The sequence below is a fragment of the Symphalangus syndactylus genome, chromosome 8 (assembly GCF_028878055.3).
Source record: "Symphalangus syndactylus isolate Jambi chromosome 8, NHGRI_mSymSyn1-v2.1_pri, whole genome shotgun sequence".
NCBI lineage: Eukaryota > Metazoa > Chordata > Mammalia > Primates > Hylobatidae > Symphalangus > Symphalangus syndactylus.
Window position 1 is genome coordinate 146,050,486 of NC_072430.2, and position 19,439 is coordinate 146,069,924.

Below are 19,439 nucleotides of genomic sequence, written 5' to 3' on the forward strand. Positions count from 1 at the left end.
CTGTAAGAAGAAAGAAAAGGGAAGAGATTCATCCCTTCTTAATTTCTTTTTTTTTTTTTTTTTCAGACAGAGTCTTGCTCTTGTCTCCCAGGCTGGAGTGCATGGTGCGCTCTTGGCTCACTGCAACCTCCAACTCCTGGGTTCAAGCGATTCTCCTGCCTCAGCCTCCCGAGTAGCTGGGATTACAGGCATGCGCCACCACACCCGGCTAATTTTTTGTATTTTAAGTAGAGGCGGGGTTTCTCCATGTTGGTCAGGCTGGTCTCGAACTCCTGACCTCAGGTGATCCACCAGCCTTGGTCTCCCATAGTACTGGGATTACAGGCGTGAGCCACTACACCCAGCCCCCTTCTTAATTTCTTAGGGAACACTTTGGAAAACAAACATCAGCAGAAAAAAAACATGTACAGCCTACACAAATGATAATATTCAAAATCCTCAGCCATAAAAATAAAGGCCTTTTATTTGGTTTTTCTATGCCAGTACAGAAACATCTGGACCACACTCTTGAGCCTGCAGAGGCTCACGGCCACACCCACTTCTGCTGCAGGGACTGTCTGCCGAGGAGCCGAACCGTTGAGACACAGTAGCCAGGCCCTCCTGAGGGCTCCAGAAGCTCTAGGTTACGGGGTCACCTTCTTGTAGGTGACGTGAAGATGCTGAGTCATTGGCTGTGTAGTGGTTGCCATGGAGACTGTCTGTTCAAGTTTGCCTTCAGAATTCAGCCTGAACTTCCGGGTAATCTGAGCAGGAGAATGAAACAAAAATACCTTAGTTTTATCTTCAGAAGATTCAATCAATGCCTGTGTGCCCACTGCATGCCACACACTCGTCATGGGCTGTGAGCCAGGCAGTGGCCCTGCCAGAGGAGGACAGACACACAGCCCAGGGCCCCTGGGCATGTCACAATCCAGGTGCCCCTCAGCTGCCTCCAGAGGACCACCAGGTGAACACAGGGATTGTTTATTTAGAAGTCACCTTTTTTGTCGATGGCCATACTACCCTGAACGCACCCGATCTCGTCTGACATCAGAAGCTAAGGAGGGTTGGGCCTGGTTAGTACTTGGATGGAACAAGTCACCTTTTTTTGGTCTCTACAAATTATATACCTGATCAGACAAGTGCTGAGCTTCCAACGCTTCCCTTCTCCATTGCCTCCCACTTTCACTGTAACTAGAACTGATGTCCAGTGTGTTCTTGGAAAGCTCAGAAACAGCATCTTTGGAACAGTAATTCATCAGAATAAATTATAGCAGCTGCTTCCAACAAGAATCCAAGCCTATGGCAGCTAAATCCTGAATGAGTCAGCCCTACATGCCCGGAACGTTTGCTGGCAGATTGCGAGAGTGACCACTGTCAAAAGACAATTCTCTGATGGGCACTATCTCTCTAGTGCCCCAGACGTGTAGGGGTCATGTGGGGGGCACCAGAAGTGGATGAGACGGAGTTCTACTTATGGCCACGGCTGGCTACTCTGTAACTGACCGACCCTCTTGCAGATAACAACCCAGGTTTTAGGAAGTTCCTTTAAAGGTATCAGAGAACCACCAAGTCAGTGAGGACCAGCACCCCAAAGAGAAGGAAGTGTGGAGGTGAGACCCAATTTGGAGCAACTGGCCCTGATGCTTTTGCTGCCTGGAAGTCAAGGGGTTCAAGGGGTGGAGGCTGAGAGGGATGTGGTAGCTAAGAGGCTGAGAAGCTGAGTGGGGCCCTCTCGGACTCATGGAGCTAGAGGGACAAACACTGGAATTCAGTGTCCGTCTAGGAGGAGAGGCACAGCCGGGCGTGGTGGCATGCACATGTACTCCCAGCTACTCGGCAAGCTGAGGCAGGAGAATTGCTTGAACCCGGGAGGTGGAGGTTGCAGTGAGCCGAGATCGTGCCACTGCACTTCAGCCTGGCTGACGGAGCAAGACTCCATCTCAAAAAAAAAAAAAGCACCCCAAGCTTGGGCGCAGTGGCTCACGCCTGTAATCCCAGCACTTTGGGAGGCCGAGGCAGGCAGATCACGAGGTCAGGAGATCGAGACCATCCTGGCTAACAGGGTAAAACCCCGTCTCTACTAAAAATACAAAAAAACATTAGCCAGGTGTGGTGGCGGGTGCCTGTAGTCTCAGCTACTCGGGAGGCTGAGGTAGGAGAATGGTGTGAACCCAGGAGGTGGAGCTTGCAGTGAGCCGAGATCGCACCACTGCACTCCAGCCTGAGCAACAGAGTGAGACTCCATCTCAGAAAAAAAAACACAAAAAAACAACAACAAAAAACACACCCCAGCTTTGGGTGGGGTCTCTGAAGGGTCCCCTCCCAGAAACAGGCTGGGAAGTCCGGTTTCAAACCAGCTCAGCCTCTACTGAACACGAGCTGTCCATCCTTGACTGACAGGCAGAAGCACAGAACTGCTCTTTGGTGAGGATAACATCAAAGAAAGCCTCAAGTCATCTCTACAATTTTTCATACATAATGTCTAGAATCCAAGAAAAAAAGAAAAACTCTTTAGGTTACTAGGAGTTAAGATCAAAAGAAAAAACAGGAAATAGACACCTCCCCCACCCTCACCCAGGGGATGCCAATATTGGAGTTGTTAGAAGACAATACGGAGAATTTCTGCAGATAATCAGAATTTTATCAAAAAGATTAAAATATAAATTCTACAACTGAAAAACATAATAACTCAAATTAAGGCCCCAATAATGAAATAAACAGATTAGACACAGATGAAGAAAGGATTAGTAAACTGGAAAATGATCAGTAGGAAATATCCACATTGAAGCTTATAGAATAATGGAAAATATGGATGAAAGCATAAGGGACACACTGAAAACTGCAGAAGATTGAACACATGTGTAACCAGAGACCCAGAAGAAGACAGGAAAGAAAACAGAACACAAGCAATATTTGAACAGATCACGGCCAATTTTCTGAGCCTAACAAAATATATCAAGCCACAAATTCTAATTATATCACAGCAAAACTTTGGCTGATAATCAAAGGCAAGACAATACAAACTTGAAAGCAGCCAGGGGTGGGTGTGGGTGTCATGGTTAATTTTAGGTGTCAAATTGACCAATTAAGGAACACCTAGAAACCTGGTAAAGGATTATTTTGAGTATGACTGAGAAGATGTTTCCAGAGGTGACTGACCAGGTGAGGAAGATCTACCCTCCGTGAGGGTGGGCACCATCCAATAGGCTGGGGGCCCAGATAAAATAAAAACAAAGACAAGGCGAACATGTCCATCTGTTTGCTGGAGCTGGGATACACTCTTCCTCCCCCGTCCTTGGACAACTCCAGGCCCCCCGACCTTTGGACTCCCAGATGTCACCAGCACTTCCTCTCTCCTCAGGGCTCTGAGGCCTTTGGCCCGGGATCAAGAGTGACACCACTGACTTCCCTGGTTCTGAAGCCTTTGGACTTGGACTGAGCCAGGACACTGGCATCCCAGGGTTTCCAGCTTGCAGAGGGGACTTTTATAACTATTGAATGCTACATTCGTTAAGTGTACATGAGATATTCATGAAGTTAGGTCATATACTAGGGCATAAAATAAGTCTCCAACATTTTTTAACAGACTAAAATATTAGAGGGTATGTTGTCTGGGCCTTATAGAATTGAATGAAAAATCCTGAGCAATAGAATCTATTTTAAAAATTCTCAAATATTTGGAAAATAACATATCTCTAAATAACCCTGTTCAAAGAAAAAAAATCACTACAAAATTAGCCAGGTGTGGTGGCACATGCCTTTAATCCCAGCTACAAGGGAGGCTGAGACAGGAGAATCGCTTGAACCGGGGAGGTGGGGGTTGCAGTGAGCCAAGATCGTGCCACTGCACTCCAGCCTGGGCAACAAGAGAGAAACTCCATCTCAAAAAAAAGAAAAAGAAAAAGAAAAAAGAAAAAAATCACTAGAGAATAGCCACTGTACTCCAGCCTGGGCAACACAGAAGACCTTGTTTATATTGAAAGAAAAAAGAAAAAAGGAGAGAAAAGAAGGAAGGAAGGAAGGCAGGGAGGGAGGGAAGGAAAAGAAGGAAAAGAAAGAAACTACAGAAATGAATGAATTTAACAAAGTCACATGATACAAGATCAATATGCAACAGCTAATTGTACTTCTATATACTTGCAACAAATAACTGGAAAATTTAAAAATCATTTATAATATCATCCCAAACCACAAAATACGTAGGAATAAATTTAACAAAATGTGTGCAAAACCAATACGTTGAAAACTACAAGAAAATATAGGATGAGACTGATCTAAATAAATGGAGCACCTTACCATGGCACTGGATTGGAGGACTCAGTTTGCCTAAGATGACACTTCTTCCCAAATTTATTTAGAAATTCAAGTAATTCCAATGAAAATGTTTCTAGAAACTGACAAGCTGATTCTGAAATTCATATGGAAATGCAAAGGGTCCTAGGATAGCCAAAACAATTTTGGAAAAAAGAAAAAGAAGAAAAGTTGGGTATCTTCTACCACCTGACTCAATATAAAGCTACAGTGATCAAGACAGCATGTTAACAGTATAAAGACCGAAACAGAGAAGAGAGAGTTCTGGGGAAGAACCACACACACAAAGTGAGTTGCTTTTCGACAAATGCACCGCATACTTTAATTAAAGTTAAGGGTTCTCTTTTCAACAAATGGTGCTGGAAACGAGGTATCTGTATGAGGAAAAATGGAAAAAATGTGACTACTACCTCATACCATCTAGAATTAGCAATTCCAAATAGCATATATCTTAAAGTAAAACTATAAAACTTTTTGAAGAAAATGCAGGTGAAAATCTTTGCTGCCTGGGCTAGGTGAAAAATTTTAAGACATGACACAAAAAGCACTAACTAGAGAAGAAAAAATGGTTAACAAAATTAAAACATTTGGTTCTAGACTGCGCATGGTGGCTCACGCCTGTAATCTCAGCGCTTTGGGAGACCAAGGAGGGTGGATCACCTGATGTCAGGTTGAGACCGGCCTGGCCAACATGGTGAAACCCTGTCTTTACTAAAAATACAAAAAATTAGCTGGCCATGGTGGTGGGAGCCTGTAATCCCAGCTACTTGGTAGGCTGAAAGAGGATAATCGCTTGAACCCGGGAGGTGGAGGCTGCAGTGAGCTGAGATCACGCCACTGCACTCTAGCCTGGGCAACAAGAGCAAACGATGTCTCAAAAAAAAAAAAAAAAAAAACCCCAAAAAAGAAAAACAACATTTGGTTCTTCAAATGGAACTGTCTAGGAAACAGAAAGGCAAGGCACAGGGCAGGAACATCGTGTTGGCAAGTGCACCTGATAAAGGACTTATACCCAGAACAAACAACACTTACAACTCAGGAATAACACAAACACTCAAACAAATGGGCAAAGATCTGAATGTTCATTTCACAAAACAAGAAATACAAGTAGCAGATAAGTACAACAAAAAGAGAGCAGCATCGTTACTCAGCAGGGAAGTGCAAATTAACATCACAATGAAATACCACCTTGTAGTGGCCAGGATAAAACTCAAAGGCCAACCCTTGGCGAGGCTGTGGGACAACCTTGCTGGGGTGTCAAGGGGGACAGCCACTCTGGAAGAGATTGGTGTTTATCACAGAACCCAGCAGTTCCAATCCCAGGTATGCACCCAAGAGGAAAAAAAAACATGTGTCCACACAAAGGTCTACACATGCTTACGGCTTTATTCCTAATAGCCTGGAACTGGAAACAAATCAAATAAACATCCATCAACAGAAAGGATAAACAACTGACACACTCACTGGTGGACCACCACACAGCAACAAGCAGATGTGGCACATGCAGCAGAACTGTTGAATCTTGACAGCATTTCAGTGAGGAAAGGAGATCGGAAACAAATGAGTGCCTGTGCTGTGGCTCCACTGATGATGATGAGCACTAGGACACTCAGAGCTGCTCGGTCTGCAGTGGCAGAAACCCGGCCGGGGGCTGCGAGAGGGCAGCGGGGGCTGCGAGAGGGCAGCGGGGGCTGCCTACGGAGCACACGGACTTTCTAGGGCGCTGGGACTGTTCTCAGTCTTGACTGGGGCAGTGTTACAAGATTATATATGCTGTCCAAATGTATCAAACTGCACACTTGAAGTGTGTGCATTTATTCCATATAAAGTATACCTCAATAGAGGTGATTTTTAAAATGCAGAAGCCATGATAATGAAGACAGGTGGTACCAGCACAGGGACTGACAAACAGACCACCTGGAACCAGGGAGAGAGTGACAAGCAGACCCCGATGAAGGATACTGAGGCGCTCGGGGGGCGGCTGCATGGGTGAACAGTGGGGCCAGGCTCTTCAGGCAGGGTGCAGGGCAGCTGGCCCTCATCTGAGAACAAGGAGAGGGGACAGCACTTCACACAATACACACCACTCAACCCCAGGTGGATTAATGACCTAAAGGAAAGATTTTAGGTTGAACTGTGAAGCTTCCAGAAAAATTCAGAATACATATTTTGACCTGTTAGTAAGGAAAGACTGCTTAACTAAGACACATTAAAAACAGAATCCATAAAGGAAGAGACTGGCAAACCGAACCACATAAAATCCAGAGCCTCTGTTCTTCAAAAACAATTGTAAAACTCAAAAGATAATCACAGACCGAAAAAGCTATTTGCAACACATTTAGCTAACAAAGAGCTTTATTCAAATTATATAAAGAACTCTGACATGTCAGCCAGAAGAGGCACAGTGGAAAATGGTCACCAGACCTCAACAGGCACCTCGCTGGAGGATGACCCAGCAACGACGTGAAAAGATGCTCAAGCTCACAGGTCACCGGTGGCAGCCCAGGCTGCAAAGCTAGGTCCAGAGCCACCCACATAAGGCAGGAAGCGGGGAGGCTCTGCCAGGCTGGGGGCCTCTCTGAGCCTCACTGTAAAATGGGGCCTGGGCCTGGACCTGCCTCTTCTCAGGGCTGCTGCAAGGCACGTGCTGCACAAACTGCACGGGGCCCTGAAGTTACAAAGCACATACACACACAGCACAGGGAATGTGCAGGTCAGTGGGAGCCTGGGGACCCCTCAGGCCCTCCCCAAAAGAGTCACATGAGCCTCTCCCAACACGCTCAGTTCTCCCCTGGGGTCTGCCACCACTGCTCAGTCACTAGACATGAACGACAAGCTGTCCCTGGGGCAAGCTGGCCAGGGATCCTCGGCAGCTCATAGGCTCCACCAGGCTCAGTACACAGCTCGTGAAGGCACTGCTACCCTCTGCGGGGCCTGCAGTCTGGGCCATGCCCACCAACACCCACACAAACAGTAAAGACACTCACACGTCCCGTCCCACCCTGATCCCCCAGATGCCACGGAGCAGCTAAGGGAAGGCCTCACTTCCCCAATACAAGCCTCGCTCTCTTCAAGAGGTTCCAGCCCACTCCTCCAGAGCGAGGGGGAAAACTGGGTGCCTCTGCATCCACATGCAGACACCGTGTCTGAGGCTATGGCCGGCAGCATCAATCCTCACAGCCGAGGAGGAGAAATGCCCCAAACAGCAGTCAGCGGAACCACAGTGCCTAACAAGGGCCACAGGACAGCTGTACGGGGAAAAAGGGAAAATGGGACCGCTACCTCACACTACAGAGAAACAATAATCCCAAATACCATGTATCTTAAAGGAAAAACTGGCCAGGCATGGTGGCTCACACCTATAACCACAGCACTTTGGGAAGCCGAGGCGGGTCGATCACTTGAGGCCATGAGTTTGAGACCAGCCTGAGCAACAAAGTGAGACCCCCATCTCTATTAAAAATACAAAAAATTAGCTGGGAGTGGTGCTGAACGCCTGTAGTCTCAGCTACTTGGGAGGAAGATGTGGGAGAATCGCTTGAGCCCAGGAGGTGGAGGCTACAGTGAGCCGAGATCAGACTGCTGCACTCCAGCCTGGGTGACCGTGCAAGGCTCTGTCTAAAAAAAAAGTAATAATAAAATAAAAAGTAGAAAATTTTAAAAAAAGGTAAAATGTAGATGAAAATCTTGCTCACCCAGCAACCCGGCACAGAGCTCTGAGGTGAGGCCTCCCGGGTGAGGACAGCGCTGTGGCTCCTGCATGGCCCCTACTGGAATGGCAGTGAAGGAATGCTGTCCACAGCGTGAATCCACAGGAGAAAGAGGGGAGGCGGCACAGCCACAGAACGTGAGGGGCTGGAAATGAGACGCACGGGGAACTGACGCAGCCGACCCAGCAAGGCCGAGGCTGAATGCAGCACCGGGACAGGCCAACAGCCTGCCTTACGCCCCACAAAAGCTCCGTGGCATGGCCTGAGTGTCTCTACGAGTGGCTGTGGATGAAGGCTGAAAACAGCAGGTTTGCTTGAAAATGTGTTTCAGAGGCAATTCAGTATTATTTCATGTATTTATTTTGAGACAGGGTCTCACTCTGTCACCCAGGCTGGAGTGCAGTGGCATGATCACTGCTCACTGCAACCTCCGGCTCCCAGGCTCAAGCGATTCTCCCATCTCACCCTCTCAAGTAGCTGGAACTACAGGCATGCCTCCCCAAGCCCGGCTACTTTTTGTGTTTTTTGTAGAAACAGGTTTTGCTATGTTGTCCAGGCTGGTCTTGAACTCCTGGGCTCAAGCAATCTCCTGCCTCAGCCCCACAAAGTGTTGGGATTACAGGCGTGAGCCACCACGGGAGGCACAGTATTCGTCTTAACAGCCAAGATTCAGTTAACAACCAACTTGCCCATCAATGAGGAATGGATAAACAAAATACAGCACATCATCAATGGAATAATTCAGCCATGAAAAGGAGTGAGGCCTGAGGCATGTTCCAAGTTGGATACACCCTGGAAACCTTACACTAAGTGACAGTCTATGGCCCCAATTCTTTTTTTTTTTTTGAAACGGAGTCTCGCTGTCGCCCAGGCTGGAGTGCAGTGGCGCAATCTCCGCTCACTGCAGGCTCTGCCTATGGCCCCAATTCTATGAAATGCTCAAGACAAGCAATCTACAGAGAAGGTAGATTAGTGGTAGCCAGGGGTTGGGGGAGATGGAAGTTGGGGCCGACAGCTAAAGGGTACCAGGTATTTTTTTGGGGTATAAAAAATGTTCTGGCCAGGGGTCGTGGCTCACACCTGTAATTCCAGCACTTTGGGAGGCCAAGGCAGGAGGATTGCTTAAGCCCAGGAGTTCGAGACCAGCCTGGGTAACATGGCAAAACCTTGTCTCTATAAAAAATACAAAAAAATTAGCCGTGCTCATTGGGTGGCTCATGCCTGTAATCCCAGCATCTTGGGAGGCCCAGGTGGGTATACGGCTTGAGTTTAGGAGTTCCAAGACCTGCCTGGGCAATGTGGCGAGACCCCATCTCTACTAAAAATACAAAAAACAAACAAAAAAACCGGGCATGGTGGTGCACACCTGTGGCCCCAGCTACTTGGGAGGGTGAGGTGGGAGGATCGCTCAAGCCTGGGAGGTGGAGGTTGCAGTGTGCCAAGATCTTGCTACTGTATTCCAGCCTAGGTGACAGAATGAGACCCTCTCTTAAAAAAAAAAAAAAAAAAAAAAATTAGCCAGGTGTGGTGGTGTGCATTTGCAGTCCCAGCTACTGAGGCTGAGGTGGGAGGATCACCTGAGTCCAGGGGGGTTGAGGCTGCAGTGAGTTGTGATTGTGCCACAAAAGATAAATGTTCTAAAATTAATTGTAGTGATGGGTACAAAGTGCTATGAATATACCAAAAACCACAGAATTGCACACTTTGAGCGATTTGAATAGTATGTGAATATCCTTTTTTTTCTTTTCTGATAATGGAGTCTCGCTCGGTCGCCCAGGCTGGAGTGCTGTGGCGCCATCTCAGCTCACTGCAACCTCTGCCTCCCAGGTTCAAGCAATTCTCCTGCCTCAGCCTCCTCAGTAGCTGGGATTACGGGCATCTGTCACCACGCCTGGCTAATTTTTTTGTATTCTTAGTAGAGATGGGTTTTTACCATGTTGTCCAGGCTGGTCTCGAATTTCTGACCTTAGGTGATATGCCCACCTTGGCCTCCTAAAGAGCAGGGATTACAGGCGTGAGCCACCGAGCTCAGCCCTGCATTATATCTTTAAAAAGCTGTTAAAAATACATGAGACAGCTGGGTGTGGTGGCTCAGCACTTTGGGAGGCTGAGCTGGGCAGATCACCTAAAGTCAGGAGTTCAAGACCAGCCTGACCACCATGGAGAAACCCCGTCTTTAATAAAAATATTAAATTAGCCCAGCATGGTGGCACATGCCTGTAATCCCAGCTACTCAGGAGGCTGAGGCAGGAGAATTGCTTGAACCCAGGAGGCAGAGGTTGCAATGAGCTGAGATGGCGCCACTGCACTCCAGCCTGGGCAACAAGAGCGAAACTCCGTCTCAAAAAAAAAAAAGAAGAAATACATGAGACATGCTGAGTGACAGGTATACGGCAAACAAACATGGACACAAACAAGGCAGCAGCAGTCACTCCCCAGCTTCCGCTACCAGCTCCCCGTACCAAGGCAACTGTGCCTCCCTCTACTGGCAGAGGGTGACATGAGAATCTGGGCCTCGGCTGTGCCCAAACACTGGGAGCAAGAACCAGGCAGAGGCTGCTGCAAGACCAGCCCTGGAACGACCCCGGGCACTGAGGTTCTGAAGGCCTTCCCTAGTTGGGACACTTCACTCCTGTCGCTACAATATGATGCTGGGCAATGGAGCGCGTCCTGTGGGCTGCATGTGGAAAGGATGCTGGAAGCTCCAGACTCTGCCCCGTGCCCTGCCCTGTGCTGACCGTGCTCCACATCCTTCCGCTGTAGTAAGTCAGCTCCTGTCACGTCCTATGAGGCCTCCCAGTGAACCTGGATGGGGGTGGTCCGAGGGACCCCAGACATCTAAAGGCGGCCTATAAGATGCAATCCAGAACCAAAACAAACATTAAAAGCAACTTGGGGCGGGGCACGGTGGCTCACGCCTGTAATCCCAGCATTCTGGGAGGCCAAGGAGGGCGGATCACCTGACATCAGGAGTTTGAGAACAGCCTGGCCAACATGGTGAAACCCTGTCTCTACTAAAAATATAAAATTTAGCCAGGCATGGTGGCACATGCCTGTAATCCCAGCTACTTAGGAGGCTGAGGAAGGAGAACCGCTTGAACCTCGGAGGCAGAGGTTGCAGTGAGCCGAGATTATGCCACTGCACTCCAGCCTGGGCGACAAGAGTGAGACTCTGTCTCAAAAAAAAAGGCCAGGTGCGGTGGCTCACGGCTGTAATCCCAACACTTTGGGGAGGCTGAGGTGGGCAGATCACCTGAGGTCAGGACCAGCCTGGCCAACATGGTGAAACCCTGTCTCTACTAAAAATACAAAAATTAGCCAGACATGGTATCGCACGCCTGTAATCCCAGCTACTCGGGAGACTGAGGCAGGAGCATCGCTTGAACCCGGGAGGCGGAGGTTGCAGTCAGCTGAGATCATGCCATTGTACGCCAGCCTGGGTGACAGAGTGAGACTCCGTCTCAAAAAAAAAAAAAAAAAACAAAAAAAAAAAAACAACTTGGAAGGAATACAGGTATGGAGGAGGAAGAAGAAAACCAAAGTCTCCCATTAATGTCCTTGGGGAGGTAGAGAAATTGTTGTGTCCATGAATGAAATGAGAACAGGACGCCAAGGACGAGGTGCATGGAAGACAAAGGGAGCTCACAGAGTATGAGTTCAACAGCAAAACAAAATCTTCCATACAACTACCAGACATCAACAACGAGGAAACCTCCCAGAAAACAGCAAGAGATGGGAGGAAAAGAAAGGGAGATTAGAAAACAAAAGGCCACTTCAGGAGTTCCAGGAGAAGGGGGGGTAGTGGGGAGGGAGTCTCAGGACGGCAGCTCTACTCCTTGGTCTCAACAGAGCAGACCAAGCAGCTCTGAGAGTTCTGCAGGTGGAATTCAGGTATCACATGAGTACCCAAGCTGAGTTTTAGATACCGGCAGAACGCACGGTGCTGACTCAGGGATAAGCACGTAAACATTGAGAAAACAAACAAAAAAATAACATTTTTAACTCAAAAAAGGTGCACGGAAAAGGAACAGCCATTGTGGAGCCCGTGATCTGGCTGTGAGCGTGGGGACTTGGCTGTGACAGTGGCAAGCCAGTGAAATCAGGACACACACTCTCCGGGAAGGCGGGAGTAGGACATGCATGGGAACCGAGCTGGGGTCTTGGGTACCACAGCAGAATCTTCTTCATCCACGGCGAGCAGGCGCTCGGTCAGTAAGGTGTAGTCGGCAATGTTAAGAGGGGGCAATCAACACACCTCACGGCTAGATATGGAGCTAAAAACTAAATGAATCAGTTAAAAGAGTTGAGACCGTTTACCTCTAACGAACAAGAAACAGGGTGAGCTGAGTGAGAACACTATGTAACAGAACTCACACTGACAGATGAAGAAGAAAAAAGAGCCAAAGAGAATTTCAATCACATGATTAGAAAGTCTGATTTAAAGACAAACAGCCACACGTTGCTTAAGGACAGATGCATTCTGAGAAATGTGCCATTTGGTGATGTCATCATTGTGCGAACATCACAGCGTGCACCTACACAAACCTAGATGGAATGGCCTCCTCCACACTTCAGCTCTCTGGGACAGCCCATGACTCCTTGGCTAGAAAAACCTGCACAGCATGTAGTCACGTGTATATGTATATGTACCATATATAGACTGTACTATATACTATAGGCAACTGTAACACAATGCAAAGTATCTGTGCATCTAAACATAGGAAAGGTACAGTAAAAATTCGGTATAAAAGATTTTTAGGCCAGGCGCGATGGCTCATGCCTGTAATCCCAGCACTTTGGGAGGCTGAGGCGGGCGGATCACAAGATCAGGAGATCGAGACCACGATGAAACCCCGTTTCTACTAAAAATACAAAAAATTAGCCAGGCGTGGTGGCGGGCGCCTGTAGTCCCAGCTACTCAGAGAGGCTGAGGCAGGAGAATGGCATGAACCCGGGAGGCGGAGCTTACAGTGAGCCGAGATTGCACCACTGCACTCCAGCCTGGGCCACAGAGCGAGACTCCGTCTCAAAAACAACAACAACAAAAAGTCCACCTGTCTGGGGCATGAACCATGAGTGGAGCTGGCGGGACTGGCAGATGGTCTGGGTGAGTCAGTGAGTGAGTGGTGGGTGAATGTGAAGGTCTAGGACATGACTACCATAGACTTTATAAATACAGTACAGTTAGGCTGCATTAAATTTATAAACATATTTTTATTTTTAAAAGGTAATTGTGCTACATTAGATGGCTTCTCACTCATGAAGTGAGAAATTTTTCAGCTCCATTACAATCTTATGGCCTGACCATCATACGTGGGGTCTGTCAGTTCGTCACTGAGGGAAACTTCTTCTTTCCCGAGATGGAATTTCGCTCTTGTCGCCCAGGCTGGAGTGCAGTGGCACGATCTTGGCTCACTGCAACCTCCGCCGCCTACCGGTTTCAAGTGAGTCTCCTGCTTCAGCCTCCCGAGTAGCTGGGATTACAAGCACCCGCCACCACGCCTGGCTAATTTTTGTATTTTTAGTAGAGACAGGGTTTCACCATGTTAGCCAGACTCATCTCGAGCTCCTGACCTCAGGTGATCCACCTGCCTCAGCCTCCCAAAGTGCTGGGATTAGAGGTGTGAGCCACTGCGCCCAGCTGGAAAACTTCTTTATGCAGCACATAAAGCTACAGAACTCTGAACCTAACAAGGAAGACACATTTCCCCCAATACATATTGGAAACACGATAAACACTGACTTTGTATTTGGCTACAAACAAAGTCCCAGGAAATTCCCCCAACACTGTAATAACAGGGACAGCTCCTTTCACCCCCGCACAACCCTAGTAGGACAGGCCCTCCAAGACCCAGCTCTTGCCTCCTGCTCTCCTTCTAGCCTCAAGGTCCCTGCCTTCTGTGTGTGCTTCCTGGCTTCCTTGGTCCTGCTGATGTCAACCCAATGGGGATGCCCAGCCCCTCAGGTTGTGCTTCCAGCTTCTGTCCATTAAGTCGCTCCGCAGAGGACCCCAAAGCCCCCAGGGTGCAGGGGCCGCATGGCACAGAGCCTTCCCCTGAGCGCCACGCCCAGGCTTGCCAACTCCATTGTCTCTGTCTCCTCCCTCTATTTGCAGAAAAAGAGGCACTTTTTGTTTAATTAATAAAACCCAAATCTAGTTATTTAGCAAAAATAAGCAAACAAAAAAAAACCCAAAACACCCTGGTAAAATAGATAACCTCTGACAAATACGATCAAGAAAAAGAGAAAACACACACAAAACATCAGTAAAAGAGAAGTGACACAGAACGGCAGATCAAGAGAAAACAGTATCTATTACTTCTTCCAAAAATTCTGAAAATCTCATGAAACGGACACTTTTCCAGGAGAACATGAGTTTGCAGATGGAGTGAAGTAAGAAAGTGGAGAGATGAGCATCATGGAACAAAGTAAAAGCACAGCTGAGGTCTGTGTCCCAGACACCTTCCCACAGAGGCCGACCAACTCCGACGGGGCCACCCTTCGCCAGATAACATTTGCAAAAGCTAAGAAGCTCCCAGCTAGCCTGTGAATAACTCCAGTACCAAAATGGACAATGATGTCTAAAAACAACAGATCATGACAACTCAGGGTTATCCCCCAAAAACAACCATGATCCAACAGTGATGAGCTATTAATATAATTTATTACAGCAGTCCCCAAACTTTTTGGCCCCAGAAACTGGTTTCATGGAAGACAATTTTTCCACAGCTGTGGGGGTGGGGGTGGGGGTGGGGGTGGTTTCGGGATGAAACTGTTCCATCTCAGATCATCAGGCATTAGATTCTCATTAGAAGCAATACCTAGATCCCTCATACGTGCAATTCACAGCAGGGTTCGTGCTCCTACGAGAATCTAATGCTGCCACCTGATGGACAGGAGGTGGAGCTCGGGAGGTCATGCCCACTCACCTGCTGGCCACTCACCTCCTGCAGTGAGGACTGGTTCTTAAGCTGCATTAACAGCTTCAAGAGGAAGACAAGGGGGAAAAACATAGACTCATCCCCAAAAGGTTATAAAAGCATTTGATGAAATTCAAAATTCATTTCTGAATACAATTCTTAGCATACTAGAAACTGAATCTTCTTAACCTGAAAAAGACTGCCTTCACGAAGATATGCACCTGCACTGGAAAAAAAAAGTAGAAAAATTTTACCACTAAAAAAAAGGCTATCCAGCTGGGCGCAGTGGCTCATGCCCAATCCCAACACTTTAGGAAGCTGAGGCGGGTGGCTTGCTTGAGATCAGGAATTCGAGATCAGCCTGGCCAACATGGTGAAACCCCGTCTCTACTAAAAATACAAAAATTAGCTGGGTATGGTGGTGCACGCCTGTAACCCCAGCTACTCGGGAGGCTGAGGCATGAAAATCACTTGAATTCAGGAGGCGGAGGTTGCAGCGAGCCACGATCGCGCCACTGCACTCCAGCCTGGGCAACAGAGTGAGACTCTGTCTCAAAAAAAAAAAAAGCCACCTTCTTATCTACCAGTAAGTAATCTACAGTGAGCATTTTACAGGTGGTGACACACAGAACTATTTCCACTAGAGTCAGGGACAAGCATGCAACAAACATTCACGCCTGTTGTTCTATCTGTGCTGTGCCTAAGATCCTGGCTGTCTGAAAGTTACACAAGTGGCCCAGTTCAACACAGAGAAATCAGAAGTGTCCATACAATTATCAATAATCAATTTGAAGATTAAATGGGAAAAAATCTATTCACAAGCAACAAAAATGATAAAGCACTTGAGTTTACCCTAACATGAAATGTACAAGACCTGTATAATTAAAACTATAAAGAAATAAAGCTTTTCTATATACTAAAATACACAAAACATGACCTAAAGTCACCGTAATACACTGCCATGCTGCTGTGTATTGCTACCCATGAAAATATGTCAATTCTCCCCAAATTCATTCATGTATTCAGTGCAGTGTTGATGCACATTTTATAAGCCTTGAGATGTTTATTCAAAAGTTCACCTAGAAGAGGAAATGCTTAAGAATGAGTAAGAAAATTTGGAGAAAAAATGTGGGAAACATTCCCTTAGACATTAACGTGTAATATACGGCTGTGAGAGCTAAAAATGTGTTACTGGTAAGGAAGTGGACAAGCAGACGAAGAAAGACAAACAAGGCTGGGCACAGTGGCTCATGCCTGTAATCCCAGCACTTGGGAGGCTGAGGCAGGCGGATCACTTGAGGTCAGGAGTTTGTGACCAGCCTGGTCAACATGGCTACTAAAAATAGAAAAATTAGCCGAGCGTGGTGGCGCGTGCCTGTAATCCCAGCTACTCGGGAGGCTGAGGCAGGAGAATGGCGTGAACCCGGGAGGCGGAGCTTGCAGTGAGCCGAGATTGCGCCATTGCACTCCAGCCTGGGCGACAGAGCGAGACTCCATCTCAAAAAAAAAAAGAAAAAAAAAAAGACAACGACAGAGTATTTTTATAATTTTGGAGTGGACAACAACTTCCTTAGCAAGAACTGAAATCCAGACATTGTAAAGGAAACAGCCCAGAGGCAACAACAGGAAAGCTGGGCACCTGTGGGGCGCAGCCCATCATGGACCAGGCTGCAGACCAGGGAAGTATGTGTCACAAATAAAGCAGACAAGAGATTAACCCATGGCATATAGAAAGCTCCTACAAATCCTTAAAAAAAAAGGACGATCTGGCTGGGCGCAGTTGTTCACACCTGGAATCCCAGCACTTTGGGAGGCTGAGGCGGGTGGATCACCTGAAGTCAGGAATTCAAGACCAGCCTGACCAACATGGAGAAACCCTGTCTCTACTAATAATACAAAATTAGCCAGGCGTGGTAGTGCATGCCTGTAAACCCAGCTACCCGGGAGGCCGAGGCAGGAGAATCACTTGAACCTGAGAGGTGGTGGTTGCGATGAGCCAAGATCCCACCATTGCATTCCAGCCTGGGCAACCGAGCGAAACTCCGCCTCAAAAAAGGACAACCCATAGAAAAACAGGCAAAGACTTTCAGTATCAAGTGCACAGAATTAAGAAGCACAAACGGCCAATGAGCATGGGGAATGAGCCCTCCCGCTTCTAAGTTAGATTCAAAACACGAGTGAGATTTCATCTTTTATTCTCAGATCTGAAAGGACCGAAATTCTGAAAATATGCCATGCTGTTAAGGAGTGGGGAACCAGCTGCCCTCACGCAAGAGATAGTGGGAGGATAATCATGAAGAAATACAATCTAACAGTGTGTATCAAATTTAAAATGTACCTGTCCTTTGATCCAGCAATTTAACTGGGAAAAATCTGTCAATAGATATGGATATATCTGCAAACGTGGACAACCCAAATGTAAAAGGATGTTTGTGACAAACAACAAACCTCGAAAAAACCACACCACCGACCAGCCAAGGAGTAGGCAATGAAATTAGGGAACATCCACCCTGGGATGGTCCGAGAAGGGAAAAGAATGAGACAGTGAAGACAGGCCTGTGAGACACAGTAGCAAGACACGCGCTACCTCATGGAAGAGGAAGAGGCTGACTCCACAGACCGCTGCAAACACAAGACAGGAGCGTGCTGGGGGCAGGGCTGGACTCACCTGCTCTACGTGGGGCTCCTTGGCGAAGGAGATCCTGGCAATGGAGTGGGATGCGATGCACAGCTCCTGCCCGTTCACCTCGCCCTCCTCCACTTCCACCACACCTGCAAGGGAAGGGTGGTCAAGCTCACACGGCAGCTGCTCGGCTCGCAGAGGGGCAGCCTTGACTCTCCTTGCCTGCAAGCCAGGACTCCACAGGAGGCCCCAGCTCTGCAGCTGTGGAGGCAACGACATTTCTCCTCCTCCCCACGTCACCCTGTGGGTGCGGAGGGAAAGACACAACTCTCCTCACGGCACAGGAAGGTGCTCTATGGAAGGCCGCCCTCTCCAGACTGGGCGCCAGCCCTCCCACCTCCACCCACCAGTCAGCCTGCAGAACCACCCCGAGCACATGCAGTGGCAGGAGTCGCCGGTGGGAATGGACGTCCAGAAGAAACACTGATCTAGAGTCACGCAGGCTGTTTTTTCTTTCTTTTTTTTGAGACAGAATCTCGCTCTGTTGCCCAGGCTAGAGTGCAGTGGTGCAGTCTTGGCTCACTGCAACCTCTGCCTCCCAGGTTCAAGTGATTCTCCTGCCTCAGCCTCCCAAGTGGCTGGGATTACAGGCATGCACCACCACACCCAGCTAATTTTTGTATTTTTAGTAGAGACAGGATTTCAGTATGTTGGCCAGGCTGGTCTTGAACTCCTGACCTCAAGTGATGTGCCCGCCTCAGCCTCCCAAAGTGCTGGGATTACAGGCGTGAGCCACTGTGCCCAACCTGTTTTCCAGCGATTCCTAATGAACACACATAGCGGATGGCCATTTCTGCAGACGTGGCACTGGGTAAACAAGCCCTCACGGTCAGGGGGCTGCATGCACACAACTTGTGTGCAGGAGGCCCCTGCAGCTACACAGTCGGCCCCGCAGGCTCCCACGACCACTCTCAACACTCAGGGCCAGCCCCACGGTCCCCACCAGCACGCGCCTCAGCAGGGTTGCACATGGGCATCCCTGCACCCTGCTTAGAATGCAGGCAGCGGCCTCCCACGGCCAGCACTCCCACCCCACAAGCCGGGCCTCACCTGTGTTCTGGGCGCTGACAAAGGCCACCTTGTTGGTGTCGGGCTTGAGGCGGATGAAGCCACACTCTCTGTGCATCGGCTTGCGCGTGTCCGGGTGGAAGGAGTTGAACCTGGACGGGAAGTTGGGGATGGGAAGCCCAGGCACTGGCCTCCAAGATGGCGTGGGCTGCGTGGATGCCAGGACTGTCCAGGCTGCCCTCCAGATGGCTGCTCCAGCCACGCCCGCACACCTGCCTGCCCCCACCACCACCTTGCTCATTGTGGCTGTGTCTGTCTTACCTGCTGACCCTCCACTCCTGAAGACGGGCTGTTCCAGCCATGCCCACACAACTGCCTGCCTCCTCCACCACCTTGCTCATTTTGGCTGTGTCTGTCTTACCTGCTGACCCTCAGCTCCTGAAGACAGGATTGTTCTTAATCACCTCAGGGCATATCCTTGCCCTAGGCCCGTTAGCCCAGGCCTCACACAGTGTCAGCCCTCAGCACTCCCTGGCAGTAAACCTCACCCTAACACAATCTTTCTCTTTTGAGCTATGTTCTCGTGTAAGAATCTAATCAATTCCTACGGTAAAAAACAGAGCAGGTGCTGAGTTACGGTATGGTTTCTTATCACCCTTCATCATTAGTGCAAATTCTCAACAGTAAAAGACAGGTACCTGCATCGTGAACTGAGGGCACAAACCCACGGCTTAAAATCTAACTCACTGGCATGGTGACTCAAGGCTGTAATCCCAGCACTTCCAGGATACCAGTCAGGTAGATCTCTTGAGCCTAGGAATTCGA

At 48.4% G+C, this 19,439-nt stretch overlaps 1 protein-coding gene across 2 annotated transcripts in view; it reads right to left on the bottom strand.

Annotated features, from left to right (window-relative positions):
* Positions 1-445: 445 nt before the first annotated feature.
* THAP4 (THAP domain containing 4) overlaps positions 446-19,439 on the bottom strand; it is a 53,030-nt gene continuing 34,036 nt past the window's right edge. For both annotated transcript variants that reach the window (XM_055291260.2, XM_055291261.2), the window contains 3 exons: positions 18,657-18,766; positions 17,592-17,695; positions 446-743 (listed from right to left, as the gene is read on the bottom strand). In XM_055291260.2, coding sequence (XP_055147235.1) covers positions 624-743; positions 17,592-17,695; positions 18,657-18,766 — 334 coding nt within the window. In that variant the 3' untranslated portion in view covers positions 446-623. The remainder of the gene's footprint in view (positions 744-17,591; positions 17,696-18,656; positions 18,767-19,439) is intronic.